The sequence below is a fragment of the Sminthopsis crassicaudata genome, chromosome 4, assembly GCF_048593235.1.
Source record: "Sminthopsis crassicaudata isolate SCR6 chromosome 4, ASM4859323v1, whole genome shotgun sequence".
Taxonomy (NCBI): Eukaryota; Metazoa; Chordata; class Mammalia; order Dasyuromorphia; family Dasyuridae; genus Sminthopsis; species Sminthopsis crassicaudata.
In genome coordinates, this window is record NC_133620.1 from 416,530,876 (window position 1) to 416,553,378 (window position 22,503).

General features: G+C 31.7%; 1 protein-coding gene across 1 annotated transcript in view; it reads left to right on the forward strand.

Moving 5' to 3' along the window:
- SLC30A7 (solute carrier family 30 member 7) overlaps positions 1–22,503 on the forward strand; it is an 88,104-nt gene that overhangs the window by 21,903 nt on the left and 43,698 nt on the right. The window contains exons 3-7 of the mRNA XM_074262813.1: positions 4,967–5,080; positions 9,024–9,111; positions 10,479–10,605; positions 15,628–15,783; positions 19,128–19,178. Of these exons, the coding sequence (XP_074118914.1) occupies positions 4,967–5,080; positions 9,024–9,111; positions 10,479–10,605; positions 15,628–15,783; positions 19,128–19,178 (536 nt within the window). The remainder of the gene's footprint in view (positions 1–4,966; positions 5,081–9,023; positions 9,112–10,478; positions 10,606–15,627; positions 15,784–19,127; positions 19,179–22,503) is intronic.

Genomic DNA, 22,503 nt, shown 5'->3' on the forward strand with positions numbered 1-22,503 from the left:
TTTAGAATTTCAAGTTTGGTATTTGATTGGGGGTTTTTAATTTGTTCTTTTTCTAACTTTTTTAGTTGCAAGTTCAATTTATTGATCTCCTCTTTCTCTATTTTATGCAAGTAAGCCTCTAGAAATATAAAATTTCCCTTTATTACTGCTTTGGCTGCATCCCAAAAATTTTGATATATTATCTCATTATTGCCATTCTCTTGGATGAAGTTATTGATTGTGTCTATGATTTGCTGTTTCACCCATTCATTCTTTAGGATGAGATTATTTAGTTTCCAATTTCTTTTTGATCTATTTTCCCCTGGCCCTTTATTGAATGTAATTTTTATTGCATCATGATCTGAAAAAAAATGCATTTACTATTTTTGCCTTTCTGCATTTGATTTTGAGGTCTTTATGTCCTAATATATGGTCAATTTTTGTATAGGTTCCATGAACTTCTGAGAAAGAAGTATACTCCTTTTTGTCTCCATTCAGTTTTCTCCAAAGATCTATCATATCGTTTTTTTAGTATTCTATTTACCTCTTTAACTTCTTTCTTATTTATTTTATTATTTATTCTGAGAGAGCAAGATTGAGATCTATTATTATAGTTTTGCTGTCTATTTCTTTTTGCAACTCTCTTAACTTCTCCTTTAGGAATTTAGATGCTATACCACTGCCATTTTATTAACCCCAAATTATACTTTTCTCTTTCCTTTTCCCCTTTCCTTCCTTCCCAGTATTTTACTTATGAGCACTACTTGCTGCAAGCAGTCCTCCCCCTTTACAGACCCTCTCCCTTTCTTGTACCTTTCCCCTACTATTTCTCTTTTCCCTTCTATTTAGCCTAACGATTCCCTTTTCCTCTTTCTCCTCCCACTTTACTATAAGGTGAGACCAAATATATCTAATATTTGTTCTTTGAGCCAAATCTAATGAGAGTAAGATTCACACAATATGCATATATGTTTAATATTGGTATTGCTTCATTATCTATGGTACCCTTTAGCAAGGTATAATTTCCTTCCTTGTCTCTTTTAATCAGATTAATTTTTGCTTTTGCTTGATCTGAGATAAGGATGGCTACTCCTACTTTTTTGACTTCATCTGAAGCATAATAGATTCTACTCCAGCCTTTTACTTTTACTTTGTATGTATCACTCTACTTTAAATGTGTTTCTTGTAAACAACATATTGTAGGATTCTGGCTTTTGATCCAGTCTGCTATCCGCCTCTGTTTTATGGGAGAATTCACCCATTCACATTTACAGTTAAAACTACAATTCTGTATTTTCTGCCATCTTATTAATCCCAAATTATACTTTTCTTTTTCCTTTTCCCCTTTCCCTCCTCCCCAGTATTTTACTTATGAGCACTACTTGCTGCAAGCAGTCCTCCCTCTTTACAGACACTCTCCCTTTCTTGTACATTTCCCCTACTATTTCTCTTTTCCCTTCTATTTAGCCTAACAATTCTCTTTTCCTCTTTCTCCTCCCACTTTTCTATAAGGTGAGAGACCAAATATATCTAATATTCGTTCTTTGAGCCAAATCTAATGAGAGTAATATTCACACAATATTTATTACCCTCCCTTCTTTCCCCCAATTATAATGATTTTTTTTTCCTCTTCCTGAGATGTAATTTCTCTCATTTTATACTTTCTACTTTTTTTTGTTACAATCTTCTTTCCATCTCTAGTTTCTTTTTTATATTATAACAGTAAAATCAGATTATACATGTATTCTCAATGTATACTCATAACAGAAATACAGTTCTCAAGAGTTTTTGGTTTTTTTTTTTCCTTTTTTACCCTTTTGTGCTTCTCTTGAGTTTTATATTTGGAGGTTGAATTTTTTGTTTAGCTCTGGTCTTTTCATCAAAAATATATGGAATTCACCAGTTTTATTGAATGTCCATCTTCTTCCCTGAAAGAAAATACTAAGTTTAGCAGTGTAATTTATTCTTGGCTGTATTCCAAGATCCTTCACCTTTCAGAATATCAGATTCCAGGCCCTTTAATCCTTTAAAGTGGAATCTGCTAGGTTCTGAGTAATCATTATGGTGGCTCCTCAGTATTTAAATTGTTTCTTTCTGGCTGCTCGTAATATTTTTTCCTTGGTCCAATACTACTCAAATTTAGCTACTATATTCCTTGGGGTTTTTAATTTTGGGGTCTCTTTCAGGAAGCATTTGGTGAATTCTTTCATGGTTATTTTACCTTCTGTTTCTGTGATATCTGGGCAGTTCTCTTTGATGATTTCCTGAAAGATAGTGTCTAGGCTCTTTTTTTCCATCATGTATTTCAGGGAGTACAATAATTCTTAGATTGTTTCTCCTAGATCTATTTTCTAGGTCGATTGTTTTCCCCATTAGGTATTTTACATTTTTTCTATTTTTTTTTTCAATTTTTTGGTTTTGGTTGACTGATTCTTGTTGCCTTATTGAATCATTCATTTCCATTTATTCAATTCTGAATTTTAGTGTGTTATTTTCTTCATTTACTTTTTTTACTTTTTTGTATTTGTCCAATTGAATTTTTGAATGAGTTGTTTTGTTCTATGGAATTTTTTTCCACTTCACGCATTCTGTTTCACAAATTCTGTTTTTCTGGAAGTTGCTTTCTTTTTCCAGTTTATCAAATCTATTTTTTAATGAGTTATGTGCTTTTTTTTCCATTTCACTATGTTTATTTTGTGTTGCCTTTTCCAGACTCTCTTGCAAGACTTTTATTTCCTTTCCCCATTTTTCTTCTAGCTCTCTTTTAAGATCCTTTCTAAGTTCTTCTAGGAGAGCCTTGTGTGATGGGGACCACCAGGTTATTTCACCCCTTGGAGCTTCATCTGGACACAATCTGTCTTCAGTCTCCTCAGAGTTTGAAATCTGTTCTTCTCTTTTACCATAAAAGCTGTCAATTGTTAGAGTTCTCTTTACTTTTTTACTCATTATTTTAAAAGTTGAGTTAAGCTCTGCCTTTAGGGCAGGAAAGGTTTTCCAAGCAACTACAGCTGTGCTGGGTCAGTGCTAATTCACTCCTGGTGCTGGTTCTGCCATGTGGAGTCATCAGCAATGCCTCAAGGCTCTGTGCTGTCTGCCCTGGTGTCGGATCTGCTCAGGCACCCTGAGACTGCACTGCTCCTGGATTCTGAATGTTCTGAGCTGGCATTTGTGGTCAGCTGCCCAGGCCTTGATGTCTATATCTTGCTTCTGATTGAAGCAGACCTTCTCTGATCTGCTTCCTCCTGCAAACTCTCTGTCCCACCAGAGGTTGCACCACCACATTTAGACTGCTCTATCCCGGGGTCCTGCTCTGTCTGAGCTGGTGTTTGTGGTCAGCTCTTTGTGCTTCATTGCCTCTCTCCTGTTTCTTATTGAAACAGAACCTTTTCTATGAAGGTCATAGATGGAATGTCATGTAGAGTTATAAGGAGGGCAATTTGGGTGAAACATAGTCTGTGAGGAATAACAAGAGTTTATTAGGTCAGTCTGGAAAGAGGTTAAAGCACTTTGTTAACTACTTTAAAGATTAGGAAGAGAAGTTTGTCTTTTATGTTGGGGTCAACAGGAAGCATCTCGAGCAGGACAGTGGCAGAGTCAGTGTGCTTTGGGAATGATGAAAGATAATCTGGCATCTCTGTGGAAGATGGAGTGAAGGGATGTGAGATCAGAGGCAGGGAGAAATGTGGTCCAGTTGGTAGATAATGAGGGCTCTGGTTTAGGATAATAGCTACATTAAACCAAGCCAGTGGAAAGGTACTAAAGATGTATAAGTACAATTGGCAGGACTTTGTAATTTACTAGATGTAAAAGATATGAAGAAAAGGAAGAATGGAGTATACTTTAGACCCCAGCTTCTTAAAGTATGCTTTATGACCCCATGTGGGGTTTCATAATCTCACAATTGGAAGTGGGGATTGCAAAGTTATGATTTATAATCAGTACATATTTGATTTTTATATCTATTTTATATACCTTTGTACCTAGGGATCATGTAAAAAGGGTTGTGAGTGGAAAAAGCTTAGAGATTGTGATTCTAGGTGACTTGAAAAGAAGTGGTCAACCTTTAACAGAAATAGGGAGTTATAAAAATGAGTGGATTTTTTTGGGAGGGGCAAGAGGAAATGAGTTCTACTTTAGTCATGTTAATAGGTGAATTATGCAAAATTGGAGCTCAAAAGGAAAATGAGTTCTAGATCTGTAGATTTGGGAGTTATCTATGTAGAACTGAACTCATGAAAATTTAAGATATGATCAAGGGATACAGAGAAAAAAGAAGGCCCAGGACATATTTCTAAGTTATATTCACACATAAGAAATGTCCAATTCAGCAAAGAAATCTGAAGAAATGAGAGCAGATTAGTTAACTGAAGAACCAGAAACAATTCATGTCAGCAGAATTTAGAGAGTGTAGAGCTGAGATGTCAGACATATGGCATGTGGCCCATGGTATTTGCAAGTAAGCCCAACTACATTAAAATATAATAGGAAAATACTTAACAAAATAAGTAAAATTAAATAAAATATGGATGATTGGATATTTTAAAATTCAGGCTTATGATCATAGGAATCCCTGCATATGGTATAGTGGCCCCTGTTTCTATTTGTGTTTGATATCACTAATATATAGTGTCTAGGAAGAGAATGATCAGATCAGAAACCATACAAAGGTCTAGAAAGATGAAGACTGAGAAAAATCTTTTGGATTTAGCATTTAGGAGGGCATTGGTTCCTGGAGAGAGTCTGAAGCCAGGCTGTAAGAGGTAAGCCCAAGTAACATTAAATGATTAGTTTGGATATTCCTTTATAACCTATGTTTGAAAGCATTATAGAGTTATTTTTAATAGTCTCTTCAAATGTGAACTTGTGTCCTTTATGTTTTTTTGTTGACTTTTTAAGAACAGAAGTTTCTCATGGATTGTTACTAAATTGACATTTTTCATTACTTGATTATATTATGACTTAATATGTGTTTGTTTTTTTCTCCCAGTTTAGGTTTGATTTCCGATTCTTTTCACATGTTCTTCGATAGCACTGCTATATTGGCTGGACTGGCAGCTTCTGTAATTTCAAAATGGAGAGATAATGATGCTTTTTCCTATGGGTAAGGAACATTTATTTCACAAAATCTTAATTGACAGTATGAAAATATAATTATGTCAAGAACATTAAACTTCCATTTAAATTGGTTAAAAAAAAAAAGCTACAAATCAACAAACTTTTTTTTTTTTTTTTTTTTTTTTTATGTAAAGAAGTTATTTATGAAAGTGGTGAAATAGAGCCTTGGGTTTGTAGTCAGGATTTGAATCTTATCTCAGATATTAATGGATTGCTGGATCTTAGTAAAATGTGCATTAAAATATCTATACAAACTACCTCACAGGTTGATTGTCAATTGAGTTACTTTACAAAATTTAAAATACATGAATATAAGTGATTTTTTTTTTTTTGTTTTGTTTTTTGTTTTTTTTGTTAGTAGCATGATAAGGGACTGTGGGGTGGTAGAGTGGTTACAGTGCTGGGCCTGGAATCAGGAGAATCTGAATTCAAGTCTGGCCTCAGATACTTAATAGCTATGTGACTCTGGGCCAGTCACTTAACCCAGTTTATCTCAGTTCTTCATCTGTAAAATAAGCAAGAGAAGGAAATGACAAATCATTCCAGTATCTTTGCCAAGGAAACCCCAAATGGATATGCAACTGAAACAACTCAACAACAACCAAAAAAACCCAACAATGTTGATAATGTATTGAGAGTCATTGTAGTATAGAGTAGATGGAGACTTATATCTTTTATTTATGTGTTCTTGTAATTTTGTGGCCATGATTATATACAGGATATTGTAACTTTTTTTTTTAAGATAAACCTGATTTTTTTGCTTTGTGCAAGGTATTGAGCTAAGCGATCTAGTCTCCATCCTGAACTGTATTTGAGACAAATAATAACTTATATATTTATAAGTTATATAATTTATATAATACATTAAAGTTTACAAAATACTTTTTAACTATCCTGGGACTTGTTCTTTGTAATTCATCCATTTAGTCTACATTTTTTTTTCTTACATTATTGTGGATAATGAAGTTACTGAGTAATTTCTACCAGTCTTTTGGCATATGTCATGACTATCAAGTCTCATATCAATTTTGTGAAGATAAAGGATGAAATAAAAAGTAAATTGTTCTTAGTATTGTGACCAGGACATATGGTAAAGCCCTCTTTGCTCAGTCTGAAGAAGTATAAAACTTAAATAACCAGAATATTTTATATGCTACCATGGTATAATTAATATTCATAATAATTTTGAGCCTCAGGCACTGAAAGATCATAAAATGCTTTCTGAATTATTAATAATTAAATTTTGTTCATTATAGTTTTAATGCTATGCATTTATCCTATTTAAAAATCAGCATTCTGTATATTATATGTTTTTGGTTGTTAAGCAGAATATAGATTTAACCAAGAAACCCATTCTCCAGTTACCCGGAATAAAAGGAGTTTGATATTTTTTATTATAATAGTTTGAAAAATAAGCTATTAAGTTTTTCAACATTTTCATTTGTAAACTAAATTGTCAGGTCATCAAGTGTCCTGATATATATGTTTTTTCCGTTTAAGACACCTTTTGTTTGTAGAATCATAATTGATTTCTCTTTGAATTCATGGTCAGTGCATGATATTTTTGCTGGTCATTTTGGACAGGATTAGTCAGTAGGTAAAGTTATAATTGTTGATGTTAACTGACATTTTATGTTTGAAATGGGTTCATATATCATGTTTACTTATGCAGATGTTGCCTAAATGTAATGATGGCAGTTGTATTTGGGGTGGGTGAAGTTAAGTTGGTATAAAGAAGAGTGATCATAATACCTGAAAAAGATAACCGGTTAAGTTGAATCAGTGGTAAACAGGTAAACATTACCTGATGATTTGTCACTGAATAGGTTGATTCTTTTACCACTCCCACCTTTATTTCTTTCTCTTTCAAGAAAAGGAATAATAGGGGGAGTTATCTGATATGGCTTTCCAGGACTACTCACAATGTAATTGACCATAGGAACATTTTTAGATTTTGGTGATAACTGAGATGGATGCCTTACCCCATCTTTGGGCATTAAACCTTTGGATAAATTCCAGTGTGTTTTGGGTATAAGGAGATTGGATAGAATAGCAGGTCAGAAAGGAAGGAGAACAGCAGTGAGCAAATTCAATATTTATTTAATAGTCATCTTTTTGGCATCATAATCTTTAAACTTATAAAAATGGATTAAAAAGTTTGTATGACAGGCAACAGAGTAATAGAGTCTTAAGAGTTGGAGAGTATCTCAGAAGTCACCTAGACTAATAGTTATCTAAATAAGATTTTTTTTTTTTTTTTTTTTTTTTACAATATTCCTGGCAGGTAGTCTTCCAGCTTTCCTTGAAGGCCTTTATTGAGGGGTCAGAAAGCAGTCCATTTCAGCATTGACCAGCTCTACATTAAATTTGCCTCTTTGCAGATTCCATAATACTTTTGCTTATGGTTCTATGCAAACAAGACAAATCTAATCCTTCTTTTGAATAATAGACTTGTCAGTTGTTTCTCTCTTAATAGGGCTTTTAATGTACTCAGTTCTTTCAATTGTGTCTCAGCATCCTTATTACCTTATTCTGGATACTCTTTGGAGTATCAATGTCTTTCCTAAAAGTTGGTATTCAGAACTGAATCCAGTACTCCTGAGGTGGTTTGAACAGAGCAGGATATAGAGATGCTCACATCATTTTTCTGACTTTCTTAATGGAGCCAAAGAGCTTGGTGGCTTGTTTGGGCATCTATTTTACATTATTAATACCTATTGACTTTTAGTTCACTGAAGTCCTCAACTTTTACTGCTATCCTGCCATTCACACTTTAATTAATTAATTAATTATACTTATGGTCTCTTACAAGTAAGAGTTTTATTAAATCTAGTAGATTCTTTTAACAAAGAAGCCAAAATGAATTTTGGCTTAGGTTCCTTTATATTGTATTGTTATTTTATTTCCTCTAAGTGATTATATTTCAAATATAAAACATTTAAGTAATAATACTAAATGTGGTTGTCTTATATGACTGTAGACATGAACTCTTTTTCTTTGTGTAAATCTAAAGAGCAGGTTGGAATACATTTCATATTAGGACAAGATCAAGTAAAATCAAGTGATCTAAAATTAAAATATACTCTAGTTGTAAGGTCTTGCCTTTTATTTTAGTAACCAAAAAGTTCTATAAGCCAGCGATTTTTCTGCCTCCTAATATAGTTTAGTAACTTGACTGATTAAGTTGTAAATGTGTGAAAGTTAAATTAAAATTGTGTCTAATGATTTTAGTTAAGCAGAATAAACATAAAAGGAAAAATAAAATCTCTCCCTCATACTTTACTCTGAGAAGAATCTGAAAGTTTCAGAAATCCAGGAAGAAATCACTGGTATTTAATAAATAAATTCCAATTGAAAGCTAGAATTGGCTTTAAAAAATGGAGATATTGAAAAATCTTTGTTAGTGATGGCAGTGGTGAGGGAAATATAAATGTCAGATTGCTTCTGTAATAATTCTTGAAGTTGAATCAGTTCTTTTTCTCTAGTTCAAAATTGCAGTTTCTGTAACTTAACATCTACAAAGGCAGAAATTGTAAGCATCCTTGTCCCTTTTTATCCACCTTTGTCCATCTGATCTGTTGTCTGGCTATGAATCTCTCTCTTTTAGTGATTGTGAGGCAATTTTAGATTTATATGTCTAAGGGTTTTCCAAGTTGATTTTCTTTTATGAGTACTTTATAATTGTTCCTTAATAATCTGTTTGTTTATACTGTTTAATTGTTAATTATAATTCTTCTTTAATCAGAATTAACACCACTCCTGTGCCCCACTCCCTCCCATTCCTTCATTCATACCACTTGTATTTATAGATTCCTGGAACATGTTTGGAAGTATGCAACTATGCAGTATAGATTAAAACCTTTGAAAAAAAATTGTGAATTTTTATATGCCTTTGCAGTTAATAATTCAATTGTTTGGTCATTCCCCAGGTATGTTAGAGCGGAAGTTCTGGCTGGTTTTGTAAATGGCCTATTTTTGATCTTCACTGCCTTTTTTATTTTCTCTGAAGGTGTTGAGGTACAGTATAATAGAATCAGTAAATCTTTTTTTCTTTTTCCTGAAGTGTGACTTTTCATTTCTAGGCATATTATATTAGAGCTATTTTTCATTCTTTCAGTAATGCAGCTAGCACTTAATTGAGGATTCTCACTGACACTGGTGTATTAAATACAATACAAAATCTGTTAGCAGGAGAAGAAAGACACCAACTCTGCATTTGAGGAGTTTATAACTGCCTTCTCTAGTGAGAGAGGTCATTAATTGAAATAACTTGGAAGCAAAAACAAAATAAAATGCATGAATATGCAATATGAATTTTTGTACAAAATGTTGAGAAAATGCAGTTAATGAATCCAGTAAGGTAGGGTTAATCAGAATATATTTCATATACAAAGAAGATCAATCATGACCTGGATTGAAAAGGACTTAATAGATATGAACATGAATAACTTGTCAGGAAAAAAAGAGCAATAGTTGAGCCTATTGTAGGAGTCCTAGAAATAATCATTTTGTGGTGATATCATTATTATTATTATTATTATTATCATCATCATCATCATTACCATTATTAGTTAATCTTCTTTGTATATGAAGATCAATCATGACCTGGGTTGAAAAGGACTTAATACATATGAAGATGAATAGTTTATCAGGAAAAAAAGAGTAATTCTTGAGCCTGTTGTAGGAGTCATAGAAATAATCCTTTTATAGAGATAATTATTGTTATCATCACCATTATTAGTTATAATGTTGAAGTTCATAACCAGATTGCTCCTGAGTTAAGACTCTCTTCAAGAAACTCTTGAAGAGTTTGTATCTTGAATCTACATACTTAAAGAAGAATGTAGGAGATTGCCTACCCAAATAAGGTCATGGGTCCTTATACTATTTAACTAGCATAGTTGCTACATTTTATGGTTTGTGAGCTTAACATTTTGTGATGTGCACAGAATTTGGAATGAGAAGACTAGGGCTGGAATCCAGCCTTTTTTTTTTTTAACATTTCCTATACCACTTACTTATCTGTGTCTTATCTTGAGCAAGTCATTTAACCTCTCTGGGCCTTAATTTCCTTATCTGTAAAATAAAGAGATTGGACTAGACCACCTCCAAGGTCCCATCCACCTTTAAATATATGATTATCTGATTTATTACCTTATGTCCTATGATGGCTTACAACCTAATCCAATTCACCAAGCACTTTTAAGTGCCTGTTATATACAAGACAGTTATGTCATTGGAATTTGGCTTTTTCTTTTGAAAATAAGAGCCACTATGCTGTTATTTTAAACTTAATGATTTTTTTGTTTTGTCTTTTAATTTTTTGAATTTTATCTAATCAGATTTTGATTTTAATGTTGTCTCTTATGTTATGTGTTTTCTAGAGAGCATTAGCACCTCCAGATGTTCACCACGAGAGACTACTACTTGTTTCTGTGCTTGGGTTTGTTGTAAACCTAATAGGAATATTTGCTTTCCAACATGGAGGTCATGGACATTCACATGGCTCTGGTATGATGGTTAGAGCCTTTTTTCCTTTTTCCTTCATTTCTAGGCTGTTTGTGAAAGATGAATAATTTTGATAATTTATGTAATGGTTTTTATACAAAGCTAAGTATTGGTAAATAATAAATATTGAACCTAGAGTCATAGGACCTCAGAGGTCAGCTAGTCCAACCCATTTCTAATCCTTGCTACATATTCCCTCATTTTGTCTTCAGTAATAGGGAACTCAACTATCTTAGAGGACAGCCTAGTCCACAAATGGTTTATTACTTGTTAGAAGGTTTTTGCTTCCTTCTATTAAAGTGTAATTTATTCAACTAAGATGTTGCATTTTTTAGCCATGGTTAAATTTATGGCTTTTTTTTTTTTTTTTGGCTGAAATTTACATTTATTCTACTCATGTCAGAAGTGTACAGCAATTAGGATTACAATTGAGTACTTCAACTTTTTAGGTAGGGCTGCTGTTGAAGGCCTGCCTGTACTTTCACCTGTTCCTATTCAGTGGAAAACTGATACACCAGTGTGGGTTGAACAGTGGCCCTTAACAAGTGATAAATTCAGGCCTTAGTAGATATAGTGCAAGAGCAACTTGACCAAAAACACTTAGAACCTTCTCTAAGTCCTTAGAATTCCCCCATTATTTGTTGTAAGATTAAATCAATCTTGCTGAACTTAAGAGAACGATTAATCACCATGCTAAACTACATAACCACTGTCTCATCAATTCTACTGACTTAACACCTTGTAAAAATCCTTGTTTCAGAGTTCTGGCCCATAATAGGAGAATTTGGAGTAGTTTTATTATATAAAAGATTAGCTGAAATTTATGATTGAGTAGAATATTATTTCAGAATCTAACTTGATAGTACAGTGAAATAACTAAAACAAAACAATCAACATATAGGATTGAGATCTATCTGAGAGGTGTTTTTTAACAAAGTTATTTCAATTTGGTACTTAAAAAATGGATATTAGATTAACCAATGTTAATTTTGTGAGACAGTTTTAAGAAATTTTGAGGTTATATTAATTCAATTTTAAGTTCGTAGCTCTAAATCTTGTTCTCCTATCCCATTAATTTAGGTTTTTTTCTAAAGTTGAATTGTTTATTCAAGTCACTTAAACTTTCTGAGCCTTGGTTTCCTCATTGTTAAAATCAGGGTGATAATCATTTAGTATCCCATCATGGAGTTGCTGTGAGGCTTGAGTAAGATAATACCTGTAAACTTTAAAGTACTATAAAAATGACAGTTATTAATCACTGGGATGGTTAGTGAAAAGGATTCCTCTCATCCAACTCTTATGAGAAACATAATTAAAGGTGTTATCCCCATTTTACAGATGGAGAAGCTGAGGCTCAGAGACTGACTTGCCCAAAGCCACACAGCTACTAAATAGCAGAGCCAGAATTTTAATCCAGGTCTTACTAATTCCAGGTCTAACCCTTTATCCACTACTTCCCCTGCACTCTAAGCGTCTCACTCTTTGGGGGACTTGGGGAAGGGAGAGTTGTTTTGACAAGCTATGCAGTGAGCTCACTCTTTGTAGTGCTCTGCCTGTCTTATTTTGAAGCATCAGCAATAGTATCTGAGTCTAGGCTCTTCCCTTCTTGTGTGTGTGCTGGGAGGGAAGCTGGATTTTGTTTTTTAATTCAGTTGTAACTGGAAAAACTATGATAGTAAGCTGTCCGTGGAACCTAAGAGGTTATTAAAAACCTCTTATTTCAGGGGGGAAAAGCTGGATTTCTTTTCAATTTGGTAAAGCAGTATTCAGTCTTAAAGATAGCTATTAATTTAGTCAGTTAGATTACCTGACTCTTTATGCAGTCTGACTAGGGCAGAATAAAGCTGGACTGTCAGTATAAAGATTGACATATGACATTGACACAATACTTTCTGATTGTTGAAACATAAGTCACATTTGATTTCTCAATGCGTGTGTCCCACTCTTGACTCATATCAATCAGTTCAATAAAACCTTTGTTTCCTTTTCAGATATACCGCTCTTCAAGTAGATTTCTTCTATTTTGTACATTAGAAATGGCCCTATTGAGCCCAGATACAAAATTTTTCAATATCCTTATTAAATTTTATCTTAGTAAGTTTGACCCAATGATGCAGGCTTTCAAGTGTTTTTTGAATATTGATTGTGTCATAAAAAAGTTAAATAATACTGATCCCAGAGGCCTTCCACTGGAGATTTCCCTCTAAATTGACGTCAAACCACTGTTAACTACTCTTTGGGTCTAACTATTCAATTAATTTTAAATTTATTTAATTTTTATTTCCTTCCTTGTCTTCACCTCTTCCTCTCCCTCCCCCCCCAATAGTTTGAGAGCTTCATCAACTGCTTTGCTAAAATCTAGGTAAAGAATAGCATCTGCTTGACAGTTTTTTATCCCTGATAAAAAGGACATGTGTTGTCCAGCATGCCCTGTTCTTAAGAAGCTGTCCTGCTCTTAGTGATTATTGCTTCCAGATATAAATGTTCATTTGCCATTCCTTTAGTCATAAATGCCAGATTTTAGTTATTTTCACTGTGTGTGTGTGTGTGTGTGTGTGTGTGTGTGTATATATACACATTGGAGATACAAATAATAAAAAGATAAATCCAGCCCTCAAGGAGCTTAGTTTAATAAGCGAAGACAGTATCCAAAAGAAAGCTAAAGGGGGGTGGGGAAACCTCTTTGGGTACATAGGTTTATGATCTTGAATAGAAATCAAGTTGAACAACGGATGATAAATGCTGTTAGCTAGAAATATCTAATTTGGGAAGAGTTTATTTAACATTCCAGTGAGAATGGAAGGGACACTTGAAGTTCCTAAGGAAGTGATTCAAAGCTCAATCAAGTTTCATGATAATGAAATTTCAGATGATGAGTTTTTAATGGAATCGTCTGCACTCACAGAGGGAATACCTATACTAACAAAATTACAGATCCTCAGATTATTATTCACTTGTTGTAAATTAGGCATTTTCATAAATATGTTATCCACTATATTACCCAACAGTGGTTAAATGCAACTCTAAATCTCCTTTATACTAAAATTTCAGTTTACATATATATATATATAGCAGGATTTTGTACTACTATATACTTTCCAAGTTACAAATTTATTTTAGCTCTGACAACTCCCTCCCAAATATTTCTCTTTCTCAGTATAAATTCATGACTGATAAAAGAAGCATAAATGAGAAATAAAGATTTCATTCTAGTTTGAACTTTACTATGTCATACAGTATGACTTTGTGTACAAGTAATCTGACTCTTGCTATCTATAAAATGAAGAGATTGTACTTGCTTATCTATTTTTTTGGGGGGAAAAGTCTAGAAGTTATCATTTGTAACTGCTAAAAACAATGCATAAAATAAGCAAAATTAAAACAAGTGATGTGCTATATATTGAAAATATTTTTCCTAGTTTAAGTTATTCTTAGTATGATCAAGTCATGTCTCTTTTACTTTGAATACAGTTGTCCTGATATTTATCTTTGAGGAACAATTGGACTTTACTTTTCTTTGTTTTATTTTTGTTCACAGTGATCTTTAGTATAGTAAAGCAGTGTACACAGTGCAAAATTATACCTCACCTATAAATAGAAACTTCAAGGGAAGAAGTAATAGAGTAATCTATACCCATAGATACATATTAAATCTATATATATGCATAAGTGTTCAGTTCAATACACATTTGTAGATAAGATTAAGTGTGCCTACATTTATTCTTACTTATTAAGATTACGATAACATATTAAGATATAATATTTCATCTTGTTTCATGAGGTGCTGAATTAGTTTTATTTAAATTTTGTTAGCTTATACCAAGGATAAACTTTCAATTTTTTTAATATGCTCTGTTTAGAATTTTTAAAATATAGAATACAAATATTACTAAATATATTTTATACCTCTTTATAATTCATATATATTTACAAATCTATTCTATAAAGTAATGCTTTAATTAGTGAAACTTCTGAAAATGAAGCTTTTACCAAGGGTAAACTCTATGTATTTAATGTTCTGGAAGTGAAACTACTGAAGTTCTATACTGATAATCCTCTACTTTTGAAAATGAGAGAGGGAAATGCATTGTCTCATTTCCTTTTTGAGAAGGAGCTTTTGATCATTATAATTAGGTAGTGGTCATTTTTGTTTTATTTTTCTCATTTATATTATCATAGCCATTGTGTATACTGTTTTTCTGTTCCTACTTATTTCATTTTATTTCAGTCCATGAGTTATTTCATGTTTTTATGCGTTCTTCATATTGATAATTTCTTATGATGTAATTTTATTACATTTCATTTATGCACTATAATTTGGTTTAGTCATTCCTTAGTCTGGAGGCTCTAATTTTTTGGTTTCATTTTTTTGCTAGCACAAGAAGTCTTTTTGTGAGCATTTTGATGTATATGAGATCTTTGTCTTATCATGGGAAAAGTTGCTAAAAAACATTTTTTTTCCCTAGGATTGTTAATAGAGTAGTTTGGTGCCCTTTACCACAGCAGATCTCTAGAATATAAAGCACGTATAGTACTAACATAGATCAAATGCTAATTTTGACCCATTTTTTGCCAAAACCTTAGTGAATTAAATGCTGAACTTGAAGTCAGAAAGCTTCTTGCCTCTGGCATTCACTAGCTCTCTGACTTTAGCCAGGTAACTTAATCTCCCTTCTCTGTTGCCTCTGTTTCCTCATTTGTAAAATAAGAAGGTGGTTCTTTTGGTCTTTAATATCCCTCACTCCTCTAAATTTATCACCCCCAAGACTTACATATATTTTATCTTTTCTGGAACATTTATTGTTACTTTATCTTTTAAAAGTATTATTTAAGGAAAACATAATTTTCCCTTTATTATGTAATGATTTGAAATGCATACACGTAAGAAATTTTTATTCATGGCAATGAAATCTTAGGGATGTGTCATTGGAATGCCTTAGTGGTATTAATATATGGAATTTATATTTTAATCTATTTTTAAACATTCTTTGTTCTAAACTACGTTATTATTTTTTTTCTTGTTAGGGCATGGACATAGTCATTCTCTCTTTAATGGTGCACTTGATCATGGACACGGTCATGGCGATCATGGCCATGGTCATGGAGACCATGGTCATAGTCATGAATTGAAACATGATGCACATAGTCATGATCATGGACATGGACACTTTGATTGTCATGGTGAGTACCATATGAGCAAATTCAGTCAGAGACTCTTAAGTACAAGTAAAAGACAAGGATCAGTTGTTTCTTTCAAGTGGGCTGTCAGCTTTGTTTCATAAGATTCTCTCACTTGGCCTTTACAAAGAAAAAAAGTAGTATAAAACACAGGATTTGATCTGATTTCTCAAGTTGTAGGTAGTGATAAAATAGTGCTATTTAAATAAATGTGATAATGATAATGAAGTTTTTAGTAAAATCATATGATGCATTTTTGTTTTTTCAATTGCCAGTATTTGACACAGACTTATAAAAATGCAATAGAGATTTTAAATTTTTAGGAACATACATTTACTTTAACATTTTTAGTAGATTTTATTTTTGAACTACAACTAAATGCAACAGCTCACTTTGGAAGGCAGTTTATTTGGGGATATAATGTAGTTTGGCTTGATCTCTAAGGATTGTGTGTTTATTATAAAATGAAAACTATTCTTGTATTTTAGAAAGCATGCTTTTATAAGTTAAAATATTTTTAAATTAAAAATTTGTTGGTTGTCATTAAATTTTCATTTTGGTAGTATATTAATACAAAAAGTATTTTCAAGATACAGTAATTTCATTTGCTTTGGGGGATGCTTGAAACCTTAATAATTACATTTATCAATTTTAAAAGAGAATCATAAATAAATTCACAACTATACTGTGTATACATTTCACACTGATTTCAACCTCTCCTATCATAATTTAGCAATTGCTGAAAAACACATGAAAGGTGGTTTAAACTTTTCAGTTTGTTTCTTATTTTTTTAAAGGGGGAAGAAATCTTCATTTCTGGTGTTTAAAAAAATTAGTACATTAAAAATGTTGCATGTTGCAATAATGGGAATTTGTTTTTAATTTAAACTATTTTAAAATTATTATTTCATACTACAAAAGATAAGTGATTTAATCAATTCATTATCTTTTCCACCAGTGAAATTTGCAGTACCTTCATGATTTAGTAGGTAATTTCATGAGTTGTTTTGACCAAAAATATTGATGTGGTATCCACCTATCTGAGGATTGAGCCTTTCTGAATTTAACTAGATTACTTAGGTAAGAGTTACAGAATTTCTTGCTGAGATTGTACTTCCTTAAAACACTCCAGCTTGGCTGCATGAGTGTGTGACTTGTTGATGTGGCCTTTGAGATTTGAAGGTTACTTCCATGCTGCCATAGTGGTCCTGGACGTTGCAGAGTAGAATGTTAATTAAATGAGGGGATTAAAATTTTTTTTTTTTTTTAATGAACAAAGGTACTGAGTGGTTTCTATATCTAACAATCAGATGTGGCTTTTTGTTAGTGTATTTATAATTAGCAATCTCTTCTCTTAACATTAAAAATGAATTTTCAACTGATGTTATTTTAATTTTCTGGATTTTGTTATACAGGATGATCCAAAAATCTTAATGCATTTTAAAGCTTGACATTTTTTGTGATAGCTGGATATACAATATGTTTTTCAAAAACAAATACTCCTTCCCCCCTCCCCTCCCAATAAATCCCTTGCTATTTGCAGTGACTTGCTTTTTTTCTTATAATTCCTTTGGTAACATTGTATGAAGCATGCCATTTATTTATTTTGATCAGGCAATATTTTAGCAATTCCAACATTGTTAAAAGATCTTAATATTCACATTTGGACAGAGATTGTTCAGGGAATGCACTGTTGTCCTTAACTGTCTTTGTTGAATTTTAGAGTTTAGTGTCCTTTGTATAGCATAGGTTCAAGTTTGTTACTATTTCAAAGGAAAGTGTTATTATATAACTGTCCTTTTTTAATTTAGGTTTTAAAATTTAAATGAAAAAAAGATTGTTTAGTAAAGAACATCTCTTAATTTTTTTTCTACTGTGGAAGAGATAGAAATTTATATTCCTTGTGATTAAATTATGATTAAAAAAAAAATCAGGTTGTTTTAGGGGAAAAAATGTAGCCTTTACCTACCAGCCTTGGACCAGTACTTGAGGAACTTAGAATATTTTAAGGAGATCACTTTGAACAAATGAACGTTCATGTTTTAAAACAGGCTAATCCTTTTGAGCAAGGCAAAAGAAATATCTTGACTTCAAAGACTATGTGGCATCTTATTACTCGAGGGCATGCCTTACAAAAGCAACTCACAAAGACCTATCTTATATAATATGGAAGGGTTGTATGCTGCATTAGGGGAAGTCATGCCCACAATGATGAAAACACAGATTTTTAATGTATTGAAAAACATTCAGATTATGATGACGTGGCAGAGTGCTAACGGGTAGAGTTATGCATGCTTTGTGGACCATCTCTGCAAGCTTTATATCTAAGCCTCAGTTCCTTGTCTGTAAAATGAGACAACTTGTACTGCCTACTCCGTATGGTGACTGAGAAATAAAGTAAATATGAGCTGTCATTTTAATTGATCAAGAGCTAGTTTTAATGGTATCCTCATTTGCAAGATCTACCATATAGATCATGTCTGTCATCTTTTCCAGACTGATGAAGAAAAAAATAAATCTTATAAGCTGGTAGCTCTTCTTTATAGAAAACTACATCTTTGGTTTGATACCATTTTCATAACTGCCACTTGGGCAGTGGCATCAGGACATATCAGATAACTGCCATGTGGGAAACCTCAGGCCAGCAATTATGAATCTCAAGCAAGCTTCTTCACAAATTGTACAAGTATAGAGACTTTTAGTTCTAATTCTAAATTCAGCTTAGCAATGGTATTGATAATTGGCAATTGTGGTTCTGGTTTTATTTCACATTTGTTGACCATTTCAAAACACACTATCCATGTATATTTTTCTGCATGGTTTTAGGTAGCCATCCACCAAATTTCTGTGAAAGATCTAATTAAAAATAATGTTAGTTTAACAAATATTGTACTACTTGCCATCTGGGGGAGAGAGTGAAGGAAGGGGGGGCATTAGAACACAAGTTTCTGCAAGGGTTAATGTTGTAGAATTATCCATGCATATGTTTTGAAAAATAAAAAGCTTTAATAAAGAAAAAAAATGAAAATATATAATGGTAGTTCTTTCCCTTGCTTGATTAATGAATTTTTACAACAGTATTATTTTGCTAAATGTCTGAACATTTTTGAAAAAAATCTATTCTGCATCCTTCATACAAGTTGACATTGCCTTTGTGTTTATTTCTAGACTAATCAAGATTATTATTTTTAGTAATGGAAATGTTAAAATTAATTTGCAAATCTACAAAATGATGTTCAATTTTATAGATATATTAAAATGAAAACTAGTTGGTTTCATTTAGGAATCAGTTTAAATGGAGAAAAAAAAAGAATATTCCATGTTAACGTGACAAAAATTCTTTACAGATGGTTCCTCAATTAAAGGAACAACAGGACCCAGCAGACAGATCTTACAAGGTAGGAGAAATTTGTACTTGTAGTTTTTCAGTTTTTCCTCTTAATTTTTTAAATAGTTATAAATAGTCTGTTGATAATATTTCATGGAAGACTAGTAGCATTATTTGTGTTGACAAAATTCTAAACTTTTTTGGTAGTAGTTGTAAAATGAGGTAGTTGGGTTCCCTTTTAGTTTTAAGGTTTTATACATTCTATGTATTATGCTTCTAATTATGTAGCTTTATTGAATAATTTAGAATAATTTGATAGTCACTGCTGTCATTTCAGTTCAGTATTCAAAAACACTATTTTCTTTAACTATTTTAAACAATATGGTGATTTGATTAATATCTACAGTTATGATAATTGCTGAGAAATATAGCTGAGTGGTAATGTAATGTCTAGAAGTAGCTGTATAGCTTACTCTGTTGAGTATTGGACTTTAAGTTAGAAAGACCTGAATTCAAATTCTGCCTCTCTCATGTGCTAGCTGTGTGACCCCTGACAAGTTACTTAAGCTTTCTCACACTCTTCATTCTTATCTGTAATAGAGTAATAATAGTAGTACCTACCTCTTAGGGTTATTATGAAAATCAAATGGTATATGTAAAGCATTTGACAAATTTGAAAGTGCTCTCTATATACTATTAATGTTGAACTAGTTTTTATTTACAATTTGGGTATGTACCTAATTTTTACAAAATGAAATAAAAATATTATCCATAGATTAGTTATCCTTCAGTAATAAGTACAAAATTGTATGCACTTTAGTGTGAGGCTTCTTCACAAATACATTATAAAACTTTTATTGCTCATAATAAGCTATGGTTCAAGAAATTATGCTAACTTTCTGTTTGGGAGCATGTACTCTAATATGCAATATCTGTTCTCCACCATTATTCTTCTTTAATCACGATTCCATACTTCTATGCTTTTTACCTTCCTTAATCAATTTGGTATCCTTTTGATACCAAATAAGCCTCCTCCTTTACTAGGTCTAAAACCTCATTTTTATTATACTTTTCCTCCTCATTCTCTCTATTCACAAAATTCTAGAATCAACCCTACATTAAACTTCTCTCTTGCATCTGGCAATTTATAGTTGCAGCTTATTTTTAGAAAACTTAATAAGTTTTTTATCCATTGGTGCACCATTACAGAGATATGTAGAATTAATTAGTATAAAAGAACTTTTGCTGGAATATCTTATAATGAATGATGCATATTTATTACACAAAGTCAGATTTACTTTATATTTGCTAATAATTTATTTTTGCCTTAGTAACTCACTTTTTGATTAGGGTGGTGGTGGATTTCAAACAAATTTTACTATTATTATTTTGAATTTAGCACTGTAATTGACTTGTATTTTCCAGGTATGCACAAACTGGTGGGTAGTCTGAGATGGCTTAGAAGTATAGAACCTGAATTACAGGAATAGCCTGTAACTTGATTTGGGTAATCTACAAGGGTTACAATTTACATATTTATTACAAAAATTTAATTTCATTTTTAAAAAATAGAGCATTTTCAATGTGCTTATTGACTTTATAGTTTTTAAGATAAAATTTCAGCAAGTGAAATTTGAAATAGTGTATACAAATTGAATATAATTGAGTTTTCCTCTGTTTTTCCCCCTTCTTAAATGGAGTTTAGAAACTTACAAAAGGTTGTAAACTTCTGACATGTTTAAAATATATATATTTAAGGCAGGGACTAACATGGTTTATCCAGAAGTTTTCCTATCTAAAGATTCTGGGCTTTTTTTTCCCCCTCCTAATAATGCCTACTAGACTAATTTCAGTTCTCAAAATATCCACTAAACATATGTAGTGGTCTAAGAATACAAATCATTGTGGGTTGGGAACCTCTAAACCACTGTGGTATGTTTTCTGTGGTTCTCTTCTATGTCATTCAAAAGATCTGATTTTAATCCGATATAGCTATCTTATTTGTTTGACATCTTTATTTCTTTACTATCTGAATTAAGTGTGCTAGCAAAACTCTAAAATATTTTCTTTATATAAGTTTTGGATCTCGTATAGTCTTTATTATGCAGCATTTTTCTCTTTAACTCCTTTGAAATAGTCATATAGAAATCCATTTTTAATAGGCATATCTTTATGGAAACCTAAACCAAGGATTTCTATTTATTGATTGTATTATGTATTGTTTGGAATAAATTCTATTTGAGCAGAAAAAAAATTTATAGATTTCTGTAGAATTCACTATATTTAGATTTGTCTAGTGTTTTGTCATTTTATCCAGGCAGTTAAATCATTATTTCAGAATTAAAATTCATTATAATTCTTCTATGGTTGCCTGTTGAACAGTCAAAACAAAATAAAAAAAAAAAAACCCCAAGTATTCATAAAATGGACAAATACTATTATTTTGTAGTAGTTTTAGCCAATGAGGTGATTTGAAAAATTATTAAAAAATATGTGAATCATTTATAAGGCCCAGATGAAGTTGGCATTATATTTACTACACTGGTAGATGGCATTATATTTACCATGTTTTTACCAATAATGCAATAAGCTTATGTATGTTAGAGTATCTTTTGTTGATTATATTTTGCAGTGAAATAAAATCTTATTTTATCTTTAACTTGTTCAAAGTCTGATTGCTTTCATTGTTTGCCAGAATATCATATTTAAAAAAAAAAGTGGAAAAAAAAGAAAATTTGATTGCTGTCTTATAAATCTGTGGCAGAACTATATTTTAAATTTAGTTCTTAGATTTGCTAAAAGTTTTGTGGTCATTTCATTTATTCATTGGCAAATAGAAGGCTTAAATTTTTTGTTTTTTAAAATAACTCAAACATGGCTTCATCTTATAAATACGAAATTTAAACCCATATTATTGAGCTTAAGCTAAATTGATAACTTTAAGTGTACAAAACTCTAATATACCTTGTATAGGACCCCCATTTCAAGAAAAGGAAAAATTATATGGCAAAAGTATTTGTCATTAAGATTTATATGTTAATTTACCAGTAGAGGGCTCTGTGTACCCATTTTTTCCCCCCGGGCATTATACTTAGCATTTACTTTGACTTTTAAAGCATATTCAATTTTCTTTTTGGGGATGGGCTTACAGCATAATGAATTTTTATTGATGAATTATATTACATTCTAAAAACAAAAAAATTGTAGAAGTTTTTTTTTTTTTTTTTTTAAATAACATATCAAAATTTCCCACTGATTTGGTCAAGTAAAAACAATTTTATTTAGCAATGAATTACTTATTTTATTTTAAAATAATTTATTTATTTAGTAATGATTTATTTATCTGCTATTTAAAAATATTTTTGTGATTTTGGTTTAGTTATTGTTAGGCAGAA